We start from the raw sequence: 22,343 nt of genomic DNA, 5'->3' as shown, positions 1-22,343 counted from the left end.
CAGTGTAAGATTTTGGTACCCTCAATTACAGTCCCTTGTCTGTATCTAAATTAAACAGATGAGACTACTTGGGCATAGTAATATGCCATCAGTTATTTTGTATGCCAGTCTTTTATGCTGAATCAAACATTTTATCACAAAATAGATCAGAGTGTCTTCTCTGCTTTTGTAATGTGATTACTTGCATAGTTCTTTATTTCATTCATTACGATTTAAAATAGAGTTTTGGGAGCTCTTTTATTTCTATTTATTCAATACAGTCTCAAAGCTTGAGAAACTCTTTTAATTTCAAACTTGACACAGTCATGGCCAATTTTCATTTTATTTTCTTAAGTTACTCTTTAAACAGTTGTTTCACACATACACACCCACCCCCACTGCCTCCACTGCCTGTCTTCTCTGTGTAACATGCTTTCAAGAAACTGTTTTACATGTTCTACTAGATATTAACAACTTAGCTATCTCAAAGTTTTAAGTGTGGTGTTCAGAAGCTCTAAGTTACAGTTTAGCACTTGTTTAAAGGGTTTCCAGGTCAAAACTTTCGCTTAGGTCCTTCCAAGGAGAACCATGCGAAGTTGGTGATTAGTCACTTCATCAGTGAATGCCAAAGCTGCTTAGTACAACTGGCTGAAGTTGTTTTGGAATCATGCCAATTATCTTCTATTGCACCACCTACTCACAGGGATGGACAAAGGCTACTGCTGTTACCAAAATGTACAGTTCAATAAGGGGCAGGTTCCATCCTTCAGCAAAGGACACATGTATCTCATCAGCTCATTCGGCTGCCAGTATTCCTTTGCAGTTCAGTGGCAGAGTTTTAAAGTACCACCTCTAGACTGGCACCATGTATCCAAAGACTTAAAAAGTTGCTTTCATGGTGTATAATTTTTTCGTTACAGAATTGTATCTCATAGCACCTTTTAGTATCACTATTCAGCACAAACATAATACACAATGGTGGAAAGATTTTTCTTTTCTGATTCAGAAACAAGCAGCACAATCTACCCCTCTCTAACAGCATATTTTGGGTTATATTGCACACCTGTATCTGTGATTACTGCTAAGCAGCTGACTCAAGTATGGAATCTGTTATAGAGTAAGCCACAACACCTGTGAAACCGCCACACTTGGCATGACAGCTGGAGATTACGTAAACACTGCCAATTAAACCAAGTAAGGACAAGCACCACATGACAACTTATCGTGAAGTGCAGTAAATTAATTTTTTCCCTGCTCTCTGATCTACTGAATTATGTCACATCTCTAGTAAAAGATGCTTCTGTCAGTAGGAAGGAATAAGCTACTGCATTGCTTTTATGTTTGAGTACAGACAAGCTATGGAAGACAACATATGTCAATTAGCCTGGCCTGACTGTTGGATCCAATACAGATTACCATGCTTAAAAGAGTACCTGACAAGCTTCTAAAAGGAAAGACAAAACTTTATTAATAGTTACATAAATGTAGTAATTTCAGCTCAGAAATGGTTCCAGTTACAATACAATAGCATTTGCAATAAATAACATTTTCTAGAAACAGATTCCTAATATAAATTCTGTAATAACTCACCCATCCACCCACAGGGAGAAGTGCTTTCATACAGAGACAAAATACAGATGCGCAGCTCATCTGCACCTTATTCATAACCTGTGAAAAAATCAATTGCCTTTGTTGCCTCCCTCTTAAAATTTTATTTCTAAACTTTATATTTCCTCCTTTGCCTTGGGGAGTTAAGGATATAAAAGGTACATGAAATGGGTTTTTCTTTGCTGCAGAAGTATGGGATTAGTACTCAAGTTGGAGGTCCCTGATAAGCAATAACTTACATTAAGAAACTATTTCACCTCTATCCTGTTTCCCTTCTCCTGGAGGAACGTTTTCCTCTCTCAAACCTCACCTAAATGTCAGAAGACCACATTTACTGTAATTTTATTACTACCATCCTGAAGCTCCACCTGACTACTGTCCATTACCAGTATACTGGAGGGCAAAAATAGTTTCACTTGAGGTTAAAAGCACAAATTGAACATTTGCCTAGGAACTCAATTATTTCAAAAACATCAGACTATATGAGGAAAGTTTGCACCAGCACAGAGAACACACACATGCATGCTCTCACTGTTAAGTTCCTTGCATGTGTGTGCACTTCTGTTTGCCCACAGGAGACCAAGGAAAGGAAAATTGACATCACATAAGCAAACAGCTGACAGCACAAAACAGAGGCTTGAACAGTACTTTTATCTGATGCATCTGACAGAGGGAGAGTAAGACTGTTTACTCAAAGGACAGAGTTGATAATCTATTCTTACACACAAAACAAGAATAACCTTTTTCCCTATGCAAATAAACAATTATCTGTAATTAGACATTTTGCATTTTGCTTTGTTTTCTCTACTTAATATGACAGGTTGAACCACAGGACAGAGAATTCGGATGTCGATCTCAACAGATTTGCCAAGGTAAACTTTGTTCCATACTGCAGTACAATTTTGGTTAGGAAAATAAAACCCACAAGACAATTACCTGTTTGCAGCCAGGGCAGTTTCATGCTGTGTATGTACTGTATTGAATACTACAATTGAATACTGAACCTGTTTAATGCTTAGGAAGTTTTTTCCAAAGTACACTCCTTCCTTAAAATGCAAACAAAAGCAGTTCTTTTACATAGCTGGACAGTCCCCACTTGTGCGTGTAAAAAACCAAGATGCAAATGACAATCCAGTGCTTACACTTCAAGGCAATGAGGCACTGCAAGTATCACCACACTCTCTGCCTTCAACAAGAGGCAGTATCTTAGCAGTGCCAAACTGAAATATTCTTTATTTTCAGTAGACTCTGAGCCACACAGGACAAACTATCTGATCTCCTCTGCTTTTCAGTGCAGATGAGTCTTTTGGGAATAGCCTCATCCCTATTTTACAAATCAGCTGCCAGTACTCTTTGTGTATTTGAAGGAAAACAGTCTGCAGAAGTAAATGTGAGGACTGAGAACCTGCTTGAAACCTATAATAACCCAAACCGAAGGGTTAGAATCCAAATTCTGCAATTGTGTTTGCACTGTTACAGCCAGTTTTCTGACCCTTTCATTCATAGTATGAGCTGACATTCTGTAAGAAAGCAGTAGTTCTAGAAGTAACAATTATACTGAATAAAGATACAAGGCTTGCTATAGTCTCTCATAAATTCCTGACACACATGCTTGGCCAAGTGACACAAATGTGATACCACAAATACACAGAGCCAGAAATTATTGCTTTCAGCTTCTGTGCAAGTGTCATATATTAAAAGCAAGCCTGCTCTTATGATAAAAGGAGTAACTTCTCTTTCCAAGCAGCTGGAATAACCAAACTAGTAGAATCAGAAGCAGCTGAAAATTTTAAACTATATTCAACTTTGAAAACATAGCTAAAATACTGTTAGCAACAAAGATGTAAAAGTATCATCTAGAGAACTGAATTTACCAATTCAACCAAACTTCCACTTGCTCGGGCCTTATACAATGAGAAATTGATCTAATATTTCTTATTTGTTAGTGTGAGAAACACTTAGCCAAATCATGCATACATTCTCATGGCCCATGAACTTACCAGAGACCCAAAGACCTGGGCCCACCAGTGTCCATCTGTGGGCAGGGAAATAGTTCTGGAAATTCTGCAGCATTAAGGAATGCAGGTTTATGATTTCTGGAGTTGTTTTACTAGAGAAACAGTTTTTCATTTTGGTGGGGTTTGTTTGTTTGTTTATTTTTTAAAAAAAGATATTCATTACCTTCAAAGAAGAACATCCTAGGTTTCAGCACTGGCTTTAAAACAGTAAATAAACCCAAAAGACATAAGCCACTAATTTCACAAAACTGACAGATGCTGCTGACTTCACTGACATATCCTAGAAGGTAAGCTTATAGATAAAGGCACACTGGAGACAGTATTTAGCAGAAGCATCGATGGCAGCATGGCACATACAAGCTTGAAATTATTTAAGCAACTTATTTGCTTGTTTAAAAAGGCATGTTTTCAAGAGAATAATTCCTGCTAGAACATTCTGTGTAGTTGTTCATAATGGATTAAGCCCAACATTTGGATTTCAAAGGAAAAAATAAATTACTATTCTGAATGGGCTTTAACTTTTTTCAGGAATGCTTTAGAGTGAACACTGTTTTTATTATGTTAACACATCTGGAGCAGGAACTGAAAGACATCAGAAGCTTTTGTTGACCAAGTTATTTAAAAAAATATATATATACATACACACACACTCTCAAGAAGAGGGAGAGTGCGATAGATTTGTTTCAAGAAATAGCCTAAACCCCCCATACACAAAGTTGAAACGTGGTTACTGAAGAAAGCAAATCATACCATTCATACTGCATTTTGCTGGTGCATATGGGAAAAACAGAGACAACACCTGTATTAGCCCTTTTTAGCTCTTCACAGCCTCTCCCACCACAATGACTCCTGCAGCCACACAAAGATCTCCAGAAAAATGCAGGGCTGGACACAGGGTAAATACTCCTCAGTGCTGAATTAGTAGCCTTAGGGACTGTTGTTGACTGCACTTGAGAATCAAAAGTAGTAAGTTATGAGCACGCTATGTTGCTGCAACTTTTGACCACTGATTTCTTCCAGCCTAGACAGTTCTGACTGTTGCCCAAGTCCATTAATAAGAGAAGCACAGAAGCCACAGTGTTCAACCCAGCTACTTCGTTGTGTCAGACTTCTAAGAAAGGATGGAAAAAGCCCCAAAATTCCCTACTACATTATTCCTCATGATGGAAATGGGCTATGTCCTCTTTCCACCCCTTCTAAACTGCTCCCCTTGATCTCTATACTGCTCCACCCTCTGATAATGGGCTCTCTACCACTGGATTAAAAAAAAAAAAAAAAAAAAAAAAAAAACTACCAACAATACAAGACCCCAAAACATAAAAAAACCCCCAACTCTTCAAAAATGCTCCCAGAGGAGCTATTTCTCCATCAAAACACATCATTCCTCCATCTCAGCCCTAGACTTCAGTACATCAGTAGAGGACCCCCAGGAAAAGCTGACATCATGGCTCAACAGTACCACTGACACAGATGTCCCCACAAGTGGGGCATGTGTATAAAAGCCAGGTCTGCAGTTACAGATTTCAAAAGCAGTACTGGGGCCATGATTTCAAAGCCTAACAAAGCAGACTGTAAAGAAATTACCCAGACTGTGAACAAGAATACACCTACCCTTGCCAAAGACCTACAAGGATCTCTTTAGGTCAACATATCTAGTCACTCAATAGCCAGAGAGGAAAAAGTCAAACAATCTAATTTTCAAGCTGAAACATTGCTTAGTACTGATTACAACAACAATGAAAGTACAGTGAACCTCCTGCTCCAGACAGGGTATTTGCCACAAACATTTCCTTGCAAAAGTGCCCAGCACATTGTTTAGTTGAGCACTTGATGCTGACAGATGTAAACTCACCTCAGCTGAGCACTCAGTCTTAAAATGTCCAGAGCTTCTCAAAGTGATCTAAAAAGGTTGTTTGGGATGCTCAAAATGCTTCTCAAGGTGCATCACACCAAGTCCTTTCTGCTACAGTTTCCTGGATGGACATGGCAGAGCCAAAGCAACTTGATCATTACAGAAGCAACCTAAGGCTGGATTTCCCTGCAGACACCACACCTCCTATGTGAATACAGGGAACGTTGCATCCTACAGGACACAGGTATGCCATGTTACACTACAGCTGATCCAGTGCAACTGCTCTAGTTGTTAACTTTCTCTGAAAACAAGAATGTTTTTACCCAATGAACACTACCCTAGAAAAGGCAGTCACAAAGTACAGTTGGATAAAGACAATGCACTAAAAATGCTCTTGGTGTTTCCATCCTAAACTGAAAATTAAGATGGAGCCTGTGGCCATATATTGCTCTCTATGGTCGTAAGGAACTTCATCTATATTGACTTTTGCTGTTGTAAACCACACCACTTCTCAAAGACAGCATCAGGAGCTCATATGAATCTGTATGCCACTGTTAGTTACCATAGTTTGTAGCAGAACAGCTCTGGCTAGTTTTGTAGCAGTGACAGAAGAAAAGGCCTTCTGAAGTTCAAACATTCAGCACAGAACATACAAAGACGCAAGATGTGCTTTTTCTTGTTCCTATAATGATGAAAAGAGGAGTTAGCTGACCATCTAATCCTTTCTCCCTCCTTCTGCCTTTCCCTACCTGTGCTAAAAATGTCTCCTTTAATCTGCAATTAGTTGATATTTTAGGAAGATTTTGGTTCTGGAAAAACAGAGGTGGGCCAACATGTCTCAGATGTGTCACACCAGTGTGTTCTGTGCTTTCACCCTCATTCAGTTATCTGTCTTTGGAGCTGTAGTTGAAGGAAACTCCATTTCTGATGGATCCATTTATAAGTGTTCTAGAATTCTCTCTTTCAATCTTTTCTCTGCTGAAGATAGTGTCCTGATCACTGTCAAACTCTGACTCAGAGACCATCAGACTGGAGTTGTGTTCTGTACTTCTGTGTTTTATACCTGACAATAAAAAGGCAAAACAAACTTATTAGAAAGGCTTGGATTTTTAGTAACACCTAACCATCTTCTCCCCAGCTGTGATATGAAAGGTAAGTGAAAACATTCTCTGCAGTGCAATGTAACAGGATACACCAATACAAAAACTGGCTTAAGAAGTATCATATACCATTTCAGATACTCTCATGACTTCATTGCAGACCCATCAGTTTATGACTCTGAAATGTGAATATATGTACTTAAATTTAAATGTATTTAAACAACTAGATTATCTTAGCACACACCCGATGTATTTTTAATATCTAGAATCTGGAAATCAGTCTGTCCACTCAATGTCCTTATTAACATGAGTGGCAATGAAAGATCATGGTTTTGACAGAAACATTATCTCTGTCTTTCTAGGACAGCAATTTCTCAGAATGATTTTAGTTCCCTGGATTTGAACATTTCCCCTGCTAAAAACTGAAAGGTAAATTAAAAGACATGTAAACAGCAGCTGAAATCTACTGATGTCTAACAGGACACTGATGGGTCAGGAGTGCTGCTGCTGCGCAGCAACAAAAACAGCTCCAAATTAAAGCATGTGCAGAGGACGAAAGCTTACACGTACCATATTTGGGCCGTAGCTCCATCCTCTCCTGTTCGTCTATGTTATCAAGGATAGTATATTTTGTTTTCTTTCTTATCTTTGTCCTCTTCCTGCTAAAAAGACAGTGACCAAAAAGACGTTTAGTTCTCATGTACACACATAAATCTGCCCTCCCTTCCTTTTCACATACATACCTCAATATACAGAATGTCATTGTATTTTCTCACCTCCACTTAAAAAAAATTACAGATTATACCTGCATAAGGCAGTTGTACAATATGGACAAGACAGTATAGTTAATTTTCACTGATATAGAAAGAAAGCAAGGCAGATTTGCTCTCCTAAGCCACAGTTTGTTCCATTTCAACATAGTAACTACGAACACAGTAGATGAATATTCATGTGTCCCCATAGCTCACAGTGGAGAAGCTACCTTACTGCTCAGCCAGCATTACAGTAACAGCCAGCCTTGGCCTCCCATCCATGACCTTCTGTAGAATTCATCTGGCAACTCAAAGTTTTTAAAACCCCCACATCTCCAGCCAAGTCTTGAGTCTACACTGTCTTTTTCACATAGCTTCCACAAGGCAAAGGGAATCTCTTGATATTGTTTCCCATGCTGTAATTCCCTCCTCTTTTTCACATGGATCTACATCAACCAGCCCTCACTCTCAGGCACAAGCCACATGAGGACAAAGGACAGAAGCAGCTGAACTCACTAAAAAAATCCCTCAAATAATCATCCAATACACACGAGCCTGTGAGGCTCCACCCCACACTGTGGGAGTAGAATGGAATATACTTTACTATTTAAAGTTTTCTACTAATAGCACTGTTCCTTCAACCATAAAAATAAAATTGGTATCGACTCCTACACATCCTTTACATATTGCAAAGACACCCTAGAAAAATATGAAAATCCAGAAAGATTTTGATGGCATTTTATTTTTGCTAACATCTGAACAAGCTATCTATTTGCTGAGCTGTTTGAGCTGCAGCAAAAACACTTGCTCTAGTGACAGAACTTACAAAGGCTTGTCACTTGAAAGAGAATTTCTTATCAGCACAGCTAGGAAAGACTGGAGGGGAGGCAGGGAGGGAAACAACATTCAGTAGTATGAATGCTCTCGTTTAAGGAATGAGAAAGCAAGAAGTCTGCATGACTGAGATCACTAGAGTACTCCTTGCCTGTGAGCCACATGCAGTCTGGCCACCCACCTTTCTTGTCCAAGGGAGAAACCAGACTGGGAGCAGATCCTTTCCCATGGCCTAGAACATTCCTACTTCAGTGACCTTCAGGGTGTGCCTTTTTTTTCTTAGCATGGAGTATCTGCAGGACTCAGTAGGAGACTGAAGATCTGCAGTATACTCTCAGCATTTTAACATTAATTATCACTTAATATGAAGGATACTGTAACATTAACTTTTTGGTTTTCATAATGCAGAAGAGCACAGACACACAAATGGATACTCCTTTTCTTCAAAAGAAGTGTGTGTCTACAGAAACAACTACAGGAAGCTCCTCGCATGTCCTAAAATGTTGGGTGCAAATGTTGTGTGCAATTTTTGGGCATACCTCATCAAAAAGAAAGACAAATCATGTACCTTTTACAGCAGCAGACGCAGAACCAGGCAAGCCCTACCATGACCACAATCAAAATAAAAATAGATAAAGTCACATAGAGTATACTCCACTCTGAAAAAAAAAACACAACAGTGCTTTGTAAGGTCATATGAATAGAATAACTTCTAATACAACTCTGTTAAAATAACCAGTCCTGAGGAATGGTGAGTGGCAAAAGGCATGTAGGAAAACTCATCATCAACATATTCTTTGATGAATTCCTAAAAATTTTTAGGCTTTAAGATTAGAAGTGCACATTAGAAAATTCTCTTCCTGTCAAATACCTTTTACCATCCCAAGATACCTGAAGTCTATGCGGGAACTGACAGTTCTGCAAAGGGTCATGGTTACCACCTCAGTTATCATTTCCTAGCTTAAATAAACAGAGGTACTCAGCATATGGCACTTTAGTGCTTGAAAAGAGACACTGATTAGAGGCAGATCCTACCTTTCACATTCATATTTATAAATCCAGGAAAACAGGAAAAGATACAGAGAGATGTGCAATATTTTGAACTCCAACATGTGTATACTCACAGTTGTAAGTGTTATCAGGTTCTAAAGGTCAGTATTGGTCAATCCAGAACACTAATGTTTTCTTTGCTTAGATCAGATCATACTTCTGGCACAGAAGCACCAACCACCCACTCAGAAAAACTGAAAATGCTCTCTCTTTCCCAGGTTTGCAACAGTCCTACTCAAAAGCTTTGCAATGCCCATGTTATTCAACAATCCCTCCAAGTGGCCCCGAATTACTGCAAAACCTCCTTCCCATGACCAAGTTTTCACTTTTTTTTCATCATATAGCAATTCTCTGTAAAAATTAGGCTACTACTGTTAAGACATAATTTCAAGAAATTATTTAAATATCTTTCTATAGGAAGGTATTGTTGGGCTGGAAAACAAAGACTTCTTTTAGTCCTCTCTCAGTATCTACCTCTTAAGTATTCCCCATTCTGAGAAAAAATAATCAACAGTCTCACAGGACAACTAGTTACTCTTGAAAGTCAACCCACAACACCCAAACTCACCACAATTACTCTCTCCATCATTCAGATAACGATGAATCAAGTTTTCCATCCACAGCTGGTAGCAAATGCAGCGCTTTGTTATGGGGTCACAGTGCCCATGTCCAGAGCATTTCAAAAGACAGGCTAAGAACAGAACCAAATACAGGGTCAGTTGTGTAAAGGGACAACTTGTCATACATCCTCTTAATGCTGGACTAGATTGGTGGCAAAGCATCTGGCTCATAACACTGTGATATGTTTTGAAACTTCCTTTCCTTTGGAATTATGTGTCAAATAGATTTACAGTCTAGCAGACTGCTGGCTGTGAGGAGAAAGAATGTAATCAGAATATACTTACAATAGAACAACAACCTTTTCAACCATAATAAAGACAGAATTTACTACACAATCAGTGACTATTTTATCACCAGAGCTTGCTTACTTTGTTTGTACTTTAATTGTTGTGTTCTGATTTTAAATTATGGAGAGGTCATGTCTCTCATATCTAAGGATCATAAAGGGTTGACATTACTAGTGAAGCTTAAAATAAGCCTAGAAGTCCAAGCATCTTTTTGGGCAAAATGAAGAGTTTGTTATATTAAACTCCAGTGGCCTGTGTACATTGCAAAGATTAGAAGACTAGGGGATAACACAACAATTATGCATTTTGCCTGATACAGGCAGACAAGAACAAGTCACTTTACAAGCCTATTTACTGAACTCTAGAAGTCCTGAAGGAAGCAGAGACATGAAACATATCTACTTTATGGCCATATTAAGTTTTGCACATCTTCTAAGAAAAGGTAGTGTGTAAGGTATCTTTATCCTCATTCCACAGGCCTTCCTGATGCACAGCAGATAAGGATGTGCTTTTGCCTGCTGATACAGATGATGCCTTTTAATGAAAAAGCACCAGTCTACCTACCACAAATCGTGAAGCATTTCAAGTATTGTCCTCAATATCATCTTTTGTAAAGCTACACCCACCAAGCCCAGACACCAGATGGCAGACAGAAAGACTTCATGCAGTGTTTCCAGGTGCTGTGTTAGCCAAATGCCTGCAAAGTTCTGAGATGAGCAAACACAATCCAAAACGTACCAGCCGTGTCAACTCTCAGGACTTTAAAAAGCAGAAAGTCAGCCTTCTGCTTCAAAAGCTGCATGTGCAGAGTCCGTGAGACATCCGATGCCTTGATCACAGTGGAGGGATGCCCGTTCTGCACATAGAACACAACCGCGGTGCTGCAGGAAGAACAGCCAAGGTCAGGACTGCTGTCACAGAGCACTTCTGTCAGGCACTCAGCAATAAGGGATAAAGGTGTACAGTGTTTAGTCTTTTTTACTTCTGGAAAGCCAACGTCACCACTGATAAAGATTAGGGAACTCTGTCTATGGAGACAACTGATCTTCGTTCTGAGCTGGGAGCACCAGCAGTTCTTGGGATTCTCATTTTCACAGAAGACAGAGGAGGATAACAGCAAATATAATTCCCTCCTTGGTCTTCCTGACTTTTGCTTGAAGAAGTATGTATATGTTGTCTTTTTCCACTCTCATGCAGAGCCTGTCACAAAACACTCTGAAGCAATTTCACTAACTTTAGGAAACTGAATTTAATAGAAGGAAAAGCTCAGAAGCAAGGGATCCAGAGAACTTCACGTGTAAGCCCTCCTGCCCTGTCATCCACAACTTTTAAGTTGGGTGGTGTTGATCTCACCTTGTATCGGTCACTTCAGGGAACATTTTAATTTGAAAAGCTGTGATTAAAAATATCATAGCTACAAATAGTAGACTTCCCACACTGTGTTTTTAGATTTTAAGAGGTTCCTCAAGAGCTAAATAAACAGCAAAGTGGGTTTTAAATTACCAAGTAGTTGACAAGAAGTAATTTAAGGCTAACTCATGTAAACAGATTCTACCACGCATGCTGAGAAGTTTCTTGGGGTACACACAGCCATCTCAAGCACTCTACACCAAGCAGAAGGAGCATTTCTTCTTCACAGAAATACTATGTTTAAGATAATCCACTGTGGAGTTTTCTGTGCAAAAATTGATTTTTTGTCACCAGTTACCTGGGAAAATGTTTTAAAAATATTAAGAATATCAAAACCATGGAGAAGAAAATAAGGGGAAATAAAATAGGTTTGATTAAATAGAGCTGGAACCTTATTTTGAATACATGCTTCACTGTGAGAAAGTCTGTTTATCTTGTTCCATACAGCATTTGGAAAAAATAGCAGCACTGTATGGAACAAAGACATTGAAATATACATGCATGCACTTCTTTTAAAGGAAAAAGAATAAATCTGTACAGAAAAAAAGGGATTTTTAAAAAACAAAATACTTCAGTTCTGAGCCTCCACAGAGTTTACTTCATCAATTTTCTACTGCAGAAGAAATTCACCTTCAGAAGTATATTCTGTTGAGAAGTATAGCATTTTTTGTAATCCCAGGAAAGATTATTTTAATAATTATTAATGGCAACTAATTATGAGCTGTGAGAGAGGCAAAGAAAATCACAGTTGTTCTGGCACAGCAGGAAATCTTTTTACCTTATGTCTGAGTAGGCTTGTATCTTCTGAACTTTGATATCTGAATCCAAAACATTCAGCAGTACAGCCAACTGTCTCACCAGAGTGTCCTTCTGCTGCTCACTTAGCTGCCCCACTCCAACCTGCAGGATCAGCTCCACCAGACCACTCCTTTTGGGATCTGACAGAAGAAGAAGATGTTATTCCTCAGAGCCTGGCAAATATTTCAGTACCAACATGCAGTACTTGAAAGAATTTATTAATACTACAGTTTTCTGTATGAGACCATATCATGATAAGCCAACTCTTTTGTGTTCTTAGAGAAATACTCAGCTTATTTTGTCACATTCTCTATGAAACAAACCTGGTGGGTCCTAAGATAGTGACCCATCTTATCAATAGAAATAAAGTACTTCAGGATGAACTTTCAGCATTTACACATTTCCATGCACAAGAGCAGCTTCTGGTCCCCTAAATGCTGCCATCCTAAAGTCAGAGGTAAGCATTAGATGAGTCCAATTACCAAGTTCCCTGCTAGTTATCTACTACTGACTACCACCCAGGAAAAGGGAGCCAAAGATGGACTTGTATTGTAGCATGCAAGACTATGAGCAGGTCTAAATGAGGATGGTAAATTTGAGAAATATCAGGTATGTCTACTCTGCCTACCCTTACAAACTGAGGTTCCTGTTATATGCTGCTTGAGCTTCCTGAGTGCCTAGCAAGCAAAACGAATTTCACAGATATCTCTGAGAATCATGATCCAATTACTATAACTACGTTCAACAGTAAACTGAGGAACAGAAATAAAATCATTGCCAAGGAGACAGATCAAACAAGGTATTTCTAACAGACCCAAGATTTCAGATTTTTTTCCTAGGATTTTAACTTTCATCATTTAGCTATTCCACCTGCATTTACAACCCCCTGAACTTCTTTGAGAATTTTTTTGGTGTTTCAGGATGAAAGAAGAAAACCAAACAAAGGCACACTTTCAACTATCAAACAGCAGCACTTGTACTTAAATTTAATGGTCAGCTCCCATCTCTTTCTATAGGCCAAACTAATTAACAACCAGAAAAAGAAACAAAAAACCTACAATGAATGAGAAACAACAACAGCCTAATGAAAATATTAACTACTAAGTATATATTTTATTTATTTATGGTCCCAACTACGGTGACAGTAGTAGCTAAGAATCCTGATGTCATCTTTTAACACACTTGGGCCTGGTCACACAACAGTAAGAAGGCAGAAAGAGAGACACCTGTTTTCTCTGTGTTTTAACTTGAGAGATGCTCATCAACATCTGAATAAGTAAGTGAAAAGGAAGACAAAGATGTGGTATTCACAACATGTCGATGACCTTTTAATTGTCATACCAGGCCGCACTTCAACAGTTGCTGAATCAACATCTGAGTCTCCCTTAGCATCCGTCACCTTCAAGTGGAAAATATAGGTTCCTTCCACAAGATTAGTTAGCTGTAGTACTGCCTCGTGGTCTGAGCCATGGATCACATCCTGCAAAAACAATGTCCTGAATTGTTACACCCTCAGAGAAAGATGCAGGTTTCATTATCAAGTCATCTACCGGGTATGATGCTGTGTGTTCTTGCTTTAACTTTTGGGACAAATGTGATCTACCCAGAGTTTATAGCAGAGTAATGAAATTTGGAAGCAACAGTTAATGAGGGTGTCTGCACACTATGGGTATTTTCATCAAAAATACCCAAAGAGAGAACAGCTGACAATCTGAAGAACTCATCTTCTTGACAATCCAAGGCAGTTAAATTGCTATTTCTCAATTTTATTCCGTATCTTTAGTTCTGCTTTCTTAAGTCCTAATTTCTTCTCCTTGAAGTTCATGCATTTTCAACTATCAACTCTTCCAGCTATATTTAAGCTAAACCTCTTCAATTCTTACACTGTCATGTGAATTGCTTCTGGAAGGTTTTTTTATGACTTTGCTTTTTTCTCCTCTCCCAGTACTTGCTGATTTATCACTATCTTCCCGAGACCAAAGAGCTGTCCACAATATATTTTGCAAATAGGGAAAAAACTTATCCAAGTTTTATCAGCTAACACATAATTGAAGTTTATCCTCAGGTATTTATGCTGTCTGCCCCACTCAGAGCAGAATTCCCTGCTCAGTGCCCCAGGCTAACCACCATCATCTGCCAGAAAAGGTACCTACACATGTAATGCCAAACATTTTTTTTTTACCTTAAAGTTTAAGTTTTATCTCATATGTCTACCAGACAGGATTGCTTAATCTTTATTGGTACTTGCTCTCTCAGACACTTCTTCCTTTGGAATATCTGGATTTCAGATACTGCTTTTTCTCTCAAACACGTTTGCTTCATACTATCACAAATTACTCTGTATTGCTGCACTTCTTAGTTACTATATTCTCTAGCTGTACCTAAAATATTACCAGCCTCTTGAACCACAGCCTTAGAGAGCAGGGGAGACAAACTAGAAACAGGCACCACACCTGAGAGCATCTTATGGGTTGTACTTGCTCTCCCTGCTGCAGTTACATGCATAACAAAAGCCAAATTTTGTTAAAACCTTCAAGAAACTTACCCCAGCTGCTGGACTTTGACCATCCCGAATCCACAAATATGACACAATTCCCTGGTCATCAGCAGACCCTGAGCCATCCAAGGTAACAGAGTTGTTTGGAAGCACTAGAACATGCTTCCCACCAGCATGTGCCCGGGGTGGACTGTTGTTTTCTAGCCATAAAAATAGTGGAGAAGGATTTGCTTTCAAAACACATGACATGCCATTGCCAATACACCCACACTGCAATTGCACCTGATGACTACAGACAACAATAGAACCTCATGTCAAAGCTACAGGGAAAGGATGAGTGGGTATACAAAATCTGGCTCTGAGCATATTGCTTTTGAGGAGAAAGATCTTTTTTTCAAAAGGCATTGTGGGATATTCTATTTACAGTCTCACAATAACCTAAGCATCAGATCTTCTCAGTCAAGCAAAAAGATTTTCTGCCTACTTAGAAACACAGCCCAGCGTGAGATCACCATGCTGGGACATTTTCATCTGGAAAATCACTTATTATCCAATAGAAGCTTGTGCAAGATCTTGTATCTTCAAAATGCCTGTATTTAGGCAAAATGCTATCAGGAAACTTAAGAGCAAGTCTAATTCCCAAATGTTTTTTGCTCACCACTAGCAGTTAAACTAAGGCATGCATTGGGCATATGGTGAAAAAAAGCCAAAGAAATATGAACATGTTCTCTTTCTAGAAACCAGGCATCACAGATTTTTTTTTTTTCAGAGCACAACTAGTAAGCCAGGGCTCAAGGAAGCTGTGGGGCTGAGTGAAATACCCCACTGGACACCAATAGTTGGACATAAATAATTCAGTCCTGGGCAGATCTCAAGGGCATTGCCTGTAGCAGCAGAGGGCTGTGTCTCTTCCAAGTAAAACCAGTTGACTAAACTTAGTTATTGGAAAATTATTATTTTTTATATCAAACCTGCAACTGCAGACAGAACTTACTGTGGCTACACTTCCCAGCACAAGCAAGATCATGGACACATTTGGGCAGAGCTGTTGCCGCATATTTCTAACTGAACAATAACTGAAACTCTGAAACAGTTCAAGCAATGACGCATCTGAGTAAAACAAAGTCCAGCTTCTTCTCCAAGATGCACATGGGTCACAGCAATCCCAATCCCATGTACAAGTTGGGTAGAGACTGGATTTGGAGTAGTCAGCATAACACCACTAAGCCTTGAAGAGAAGGACTTGGGGTGCTGGCTGACAAGAAGTTCAGCATGACCCAGCAATGTGCACTTGCAGTCCAGAAAGCCAACTGCATCCTGGGCTTGCTCAAGTCAACACATCACTGGAAGTGTCCAGGGCCAGGTTGATGGAGCTTTGAGCTACCTGTTCTAGTCGAAGGCCTCCCAGCCTGTGGCAGGAAGATTTGGAACAAGATGATTTTCAAAGTCCCTTCAAACCCAAACCATTCTGTGATAACATGATTATCCTAAAGCCTCTTCCACAGCATGCATGTTGGGAAAAAAAACCTAAAAAACCTAAATTACTCTGCACTACAGCAACTGTTTCTCTGCAAAATTTTTAAAAAACCCCAACCAACCAACCAAACAAAAACAAACACACCACAACAACACAACACCAAATTTAAAAACAAACAAACAAACAAACAAACAAACAACCCAGGTCTTCTAAGTGGAACTTGGTTCACTGAGATGTCACGTCTTGGATGTTACTTTAATAGCCACAGTAAAACTGCTTTTCTGCTCAAATTTCAAAAAAAACCCTGCTTTTTTTCTTAATTTCAAAAGTAAAATAAAAATGTATCTTCTTAATGATGTAGACATACAATTGTCAAAAACATTATTTTGGAGCATGTTTATTACAACTGATTTTGCATATATTGAACACTAAAACAGCTTGCATCAAATGAAATTAATTCTGCCAGTCACTCACAATACTACTTTACTACAAAAGAGCAGTTTTCTTTAAACACATTTGAAATATAACAACAATCATGTTACACCTTTCTGTTCTGATCTCCTCCACATTCCATCAGCGACTGAATGAATTGTCCAGCTGCCCACCATGCCCTAAGAAGCAGCAGCCAGGCTTACCTTCCTTCACAGTAATGGAGAGCACAGATGCACTGCTCAAGCCCTGCTGGTCTTTCACAGTCAGCCTGAAGTGATAGGTACCAACCTGGAGACCAGTCACAGTTGCTATTGCCTTGTCATCATTTTCCATCTGTACAGAGCTTGGCCCACTGAAACAAAATATATCACAAAAATAATTACGCCCCACCAGCCAAACTGTGAGTTCAGCAGCATTGCTCAGGCGTTTTGATTTTATGTGTCGTAGTTCTACTACTGTTATAAGCACTGATGGCTAAAGAACTATTTGAGACATGAGTTTAGTTTAGGGAATTCACTAATTCACTTTTTTCAAGACATTCAAAGCACCCAAGGACACATCCCCACCTATCAGAAGAGTAGAAAATAACCCCCAGAAGACCAGCCTCACCATGGTTCTATTTCATAAGAGCACGAAAATAGAACTGTAACTAATAGCTATTTTGTGCAAATTATGTTGCTCTAAGAGCTAGTCATAACCTGTACAGGCTACCAGCAGACCTCTGTACCAGGTACAACAGCTGCATGAGCTAAAAAACCTTGCCCTTTTATTAAGAATCAGTTAGGTTTGCAAATAAACATACAATTATAAGTTTTGTAAAATATTTTCAATCATCATTCAAGAGTGATTTATTCACCCACTACCGGAAGTTCAGGGCAAAGTGACCAACAGTTGTTCAATACACAAGTGACTGAGAAAACCTAGTTCTAAGCACGAATGGAAAAACTTTGTATATTACAGGATGCAACCCAAGCTTGCTACTTGCTTTTTAACAGGAAACACAGAAGTTCCTGTCATTTTCTCTGAATTTTATAAAAGTAGGCCTCAAAATGAAATATTGCAAAACATAGGCAGAGACTGCCTAAGCTTTTCAAGTTCAACTTAAAATTGCTATTTCTTATGCATCCAAGTGGAACTGTCCTGAAAGCAATTCTCAAACATCATTCATGATTCATCATTCAACATGACTGGATTAGAGGCTCTAGAAACAAATCACTTTTACTTTGTTCTCTATTTTAATGAGGATTAGTAAAATCTTTGGATACCTGATATTTTCCCAGTGATAGAAGACAATGCCTTGGTCATCTTGGCTTTTGCTTCCATCTAGTGTAGTACTTTCTACTGGGAAGGTCAATTCCTTGTCAGGGCCAGCCACTGCTACTGGAGGACTGTTATTTTCTGCAAAATTAGTATTTAGTGTATGACATTTTCTAGGTAACCACTACCAAGGCTTGCCAACCAGATTTTGCACAAAGTATTTTCATAAAATTTTGATATATTGGCTCAAAAGGTACAATCCACAAGTAGAACATGCGCAAGCCAGCAGGTGAAAGAGGTCAGCTCTGCAGCACGCCAAATTCCACAGCAACTGGGATCTCAAATCCCACATCAAGTACCTCCTTTTTTCATAGTCCTATCTGAAGGCACAATCACACTCCTGAAAATCTTGCTGTGTGCTCAATGCATTATATGAAATGTTACAAAACATGCATGGTGGGGTATTCTCCTGGTTCCACCAGGCCATCCTTTTCAAAACCTCCCACACAAATATGATTCTTTGCACACGGAGAAGATACTGACCCATTCTGTCTGCTGCTCAAGGCCACTAAGTTAATGCCAATTCAGAGCCTTTGAGAATTTAGTGCAGAAACATAACCTGTTACTCTGTTGTCAGCCTCTACTTTTGTGGTAAAACTGGCAACGCTAACATTTTCCTGGCTATTTATTTACCCTTGGGCCTGACTTCAGCAATAGCATCTTTCTAACTTCACACTATAGAGGGTCTAAAAGGCACCACCACACACCACACTTCCAATTCATGTTCTTGGTTTCTGCAGTGAATGACTGCTGTAAAGTTGCCCCAGAAGGGATCATCTACAAAAGATGTGTATTAAGCGGCAACAGGAAAATAAAATATTTCCCCATGGTGGAATGCACACGGGCACAAAAGGCTACTGTGGATGTAAAAGGCAAAAAAACTGTGAAAAAAAAAAGGCATTTAAAAAATCACAGGAGGCCCAGATCACTTGGGCTTATTCATCATTTGGCTCCCAAATGTCAATAAACATGTGAAAGATGCAGCTTTTGAAAAGTCCTTGGTTGACACTTTTTTCTAGGAAACACAATGCACTTTGAGTGAATTCAAATCACACAAGGACTCCAGCAGGAACATTGCAAAACAATAAGAAAACTGAGCAAAGCACTGATTGATACTCTGAGCAGCTTCCAGAACAGACTTTGTAGGACATTAAACTCAAGACCTACAATTTGGGTTTTAGAAGCACATTCAAACAGATCTCTGTTGCCTTACATAACCAGGCTGGTGTGAACCCTCAGGATCACCACCTGGATTTTGTTTGATTGATTCTACACTTAACTGCCTGCTTTGACAGAAAATGGAGGTGGAGAAGTCCTTGATCCAAGGGTACCAGGCATAGGGGCTGCCATATCAGTGGTGCAATGAGGGGAGGTCTCTCAGCCCTGAGGGACCCAGCTGTGGCTGCAGTGCCTTACCAGGCTGCACGATGAGCGTGACCTCGGCTGTGGAGCGCTGCCGCGCGGAGTCTGTCACAGTCAGCTGGAACGTGTAATCTCCTTCCTGCATTGCAGAGAGCTGCAGGTACGGCGTCCGCACTCCCTTCGCAGCATCCATAAGGACAGAGCATGAGACACAACAGAAAAGGTGCTGGGTAATGAAAGGTCTTACAGAGCAAATGTAAGGAAAAAGAAATGCTTAAATACAGTGTTTGAGGAAGGAGTTTATGCACCTTGCAGATAAGGAAGAGGCTTAAAATTTAGTGCACAGACAGCAGTAATGTGTTCACTATTGTAAGCATTCCTACCAACCCAGAGAAATATCTATAGGCAATAAATCCTAATTTCTTCTGTTGGTATAACTACTGCATTATTTTTCCACAACAATAATTGTGAAACACATGGAACACTACCATTAGAAATTAAAAACTGATGAGAATTCCTACAGTTTAATCAATTTCCTTAGGGATATTTTAAAAAGAAACATCATGACATCCTTTAGTACTTAAAAAAAACTGTTAAATGCAAAACCAAGCCTGACTTGAACCCAGACAAATAGGGTTATGGAAAACCATATTAAACAAGATAACTCTGTCCTGACTTTACTCTTCCAACAGCATTTGCTGATACCTGTAGAGGCTTATTAAATGACTGGGCCCAGCTACAGGTCCTTTTGCTAATAAAATGAACATTTGTGGCATCTCTCATATGAGGAATACCAAATCACAGTGCCATAATGCAAATAGGTTTGGCTTGCCTTTCTTTTTGGATAAAGATGACAATAAGAACAAATAGACTTGATATATGATTAACTAACCACCAGAGGTACTTGTTACATTTCATTCTAACTACTGGATATCATATAATACACCACAGACCACCATCCTCTGGAGTGGTCCAGAGAAGGGTCATGAAGATAGGTCAGAGAGCTGGAGCACCTCTCCAAAAAAAGGCTGAGAAAGTTGGGATTGTTCAGCCTTGAGAAGAGAAGGCTCTGGGGAGACCTCATTGCAGTCTTCCAGTTCCTAAAGGGGGCTTATAAAAGGAGAGGGAGGGACTTTTTATATGGGCAGATATAAACAAGACAAGAGGGAATAGTTTCAAAGTGAAAGGGGGCAGGCTTACATTAGATATTAGAAGAAATTATTTACTCAGAAGGTGGTGAAGCACTAGCACAGGTTGCCAGAGAAGCTGTGGATACTCCCATCACTGGAACTGTTAAAGGCCAAATTGGATGGGGCCCTGAACAATCTGGTCTAGTGAGTGATGTCTCTGCCCACGGCAAGGTGTTGGAACAAGATGACCTTCAATGTCCCTTCCAACCCAAACTATTCTATGATCCTCAGCTTCAGGCACATGAAAAAGATCACTAGTCTGTTGAAAAGAAACTGTAACATGCACTTGCATTTCCACATTAAATGCCCAGTGAATCCATTGGATATCTCAAGCAGTTACTCCCTTCCTTCAGGAAGGTTGCTTTAATATTGAACAGCTCTCAAAACTACAAGTTCAGTTTGTTTGGGTGCTTTTGAAAAGTTTTTGTCTTGGTGAATGATCAGAAGAAGTCATTATGTTATAAGTCCTTCTATAATTTTTAATTTCCTCTATGGTGTAGTCTTGCATTAATAATATTAGTTCTTTCCTAAATAGATCTACAGTGATCTCTTTTCAGTTCTGAAGGTCTAAAGCATTTGCCAACATGGTAGAAATCAAGCCTCATAAAAAATAACTGCTGAGTTTCAGCTGGATTCATTACATTAATTATCTCAACCACCTAGAGAGCTGTAAGAATCTCCAACTTGCTAAATGCAAATCCAATGAAAATATTTCTAACTTCTCAAATTAAAAAAAAAACGAAACAACAGAAACAGTAATGAAAATTATAGAGAATAAGTTCTCTAAGGCCTCACTGAAAATCCCTGTTTTAGTGAGCATAAAAATCCACCATAGAGCATGGCTGCATAAACAGTGCCAAAAGATTTTGTCATCTTTCACTCAGAAAATTAAGTTTCTGTTTGTGTTCTACTCTCTCCAGGAGAAAGTGTTTCAAGAAAACTCTGACTATCCCCACATTCTCCTATAACCAGTTTTCAGCCTGCACAGAGCCTCAGAAGATGGCTGAGAAACAGCCTCTAGGGTTCAAGGACAGACAATGTCAACTTGAAGTCTTTCCAAACCACCAGGGAACAAGCAAGTTTGTTTGCCCCCAAAGAATTTGAAAAAAATATGAAAAGGAATTAAAAGTAGTATCTAAAATAAGAGCTGAATACATGTGAGAGAAAAACAAAAAAGTAATAACATCACTCTAGGTATTTCATGTTTCTGAGCAGTTACTTAGGTATGTGTTTGCTTGTGTTAGAGGCAAAGATAAAAGAGCTTTTCAATCCTATGCAAGGAGAAATACACATACCTGCATTGCTACAACCTTGCCTTTGCTTCTGGGACTGAGTGACCACTCATAGCTGACAATTTCATGGTCATCACTGCTCTGGTTTCCATTCAGTGTGATGAAGTTCTGGGGCAAAGTGACTGCCTGATTGGGTCCTGCATTAGCAATAGGTGGATAATCCACGGGCTTGTTGACAGTCAGAGATGCAATGGTGGAGTTGGCTGCTCCATCTGAATCAATCACTGTGAGTCTACAAGAGGAAAAACAGTATCTGTTAAGATGAACTTCTGCCAACTTCTAAACTGAAATATTAATCTTCTTCTGGCACTTTTTCAAACACCACCAAAACAGAAGCCACTGATTATATGATATGAACTTCTGCTTCAGACACACATATCCCTCAACTAAGGCAGGAAAAAAATTCTTTCCTTTCCTTTAAGAAATACAAAAAATACCCAACCTAGTTATTCGGGGTCCCAGATTAA

The 22,343-nt window shown here is 39.2% G+C and overlaps 1 protein-coding gene across 1 annotated transcript in view; it reads right to left on the bottom strand.

The window, feature by feature from the left end:
• Positions 1-5,043: 5,043 nt before the first annotated feature.
• KIAA0319 overlaps positions 5,044-22,343 on the bottom strand; it is a 31,789-nt gene continuing 14,489 nt past the window's right edge. The window contains exons 8-19 of the mRNA XM_083855541.1: positions 21,880-22,108; positions 19,449-19,572; positions 17,981-18,113; positions 16,919-17,067; positions 14,855-15,006; positions 13,651-13,789; positions 12,290-12,449; positions 10,840-10,982; positions 9,762-9,884; positions 8,712-8,802; positions 7,128-7,219; positions 5,044-6,520 (exon numbers count right to left, since the gene is read on the bottom strand). Of these exons, the coding sequence (XP_083711667.1) occupies positions 6,342-6,520; positions 7,128-7,219; positions 8,712-8,802; positions 9,762-9,884; positions 10,840-10,982; positions 12,290-12,449; positions 13,651-13,789; positions 14,855-15,006; positions 16,919-17,067; positions 17,981-18,113; positions 19,449-19,572; positions 21,880-22,108 (1,714 nt within the window). The 3' untranslated portion in view covers positions 5,044-6,341. The remainder of the gene's footprint in view (positions 6,521-7,127; positions 7,220-8,711; positions 8,803-9,761; positions 9,885-10,839; positions 10,983-12,289; positions 12,450-13,650; positions 13,790-14,854; positions 15,007-16,918; positions 17,068-17,980; positions 18,114-19,448; positions 19,573-21,879; positions 22,109-22,343) is intronic.

The sequence above is a fragment of the Zosterops lateralis genome (genome assembly GCF_965231275.1).
Source record: "Zosterops lateralis genome assembly, chromosome: 1".
In the NCBI taxonomy this organism is placed as follows: Eukaryota; Metazoa; Chordata; class Aves; order Passeriformes; family Zosteropidae; genus Zosterops; species Zosterops lateralis.
Note: the sequence above shows the minus strand (reverse complement) of the source record. Positions and strands in the feature narration are given on the sequence as shown.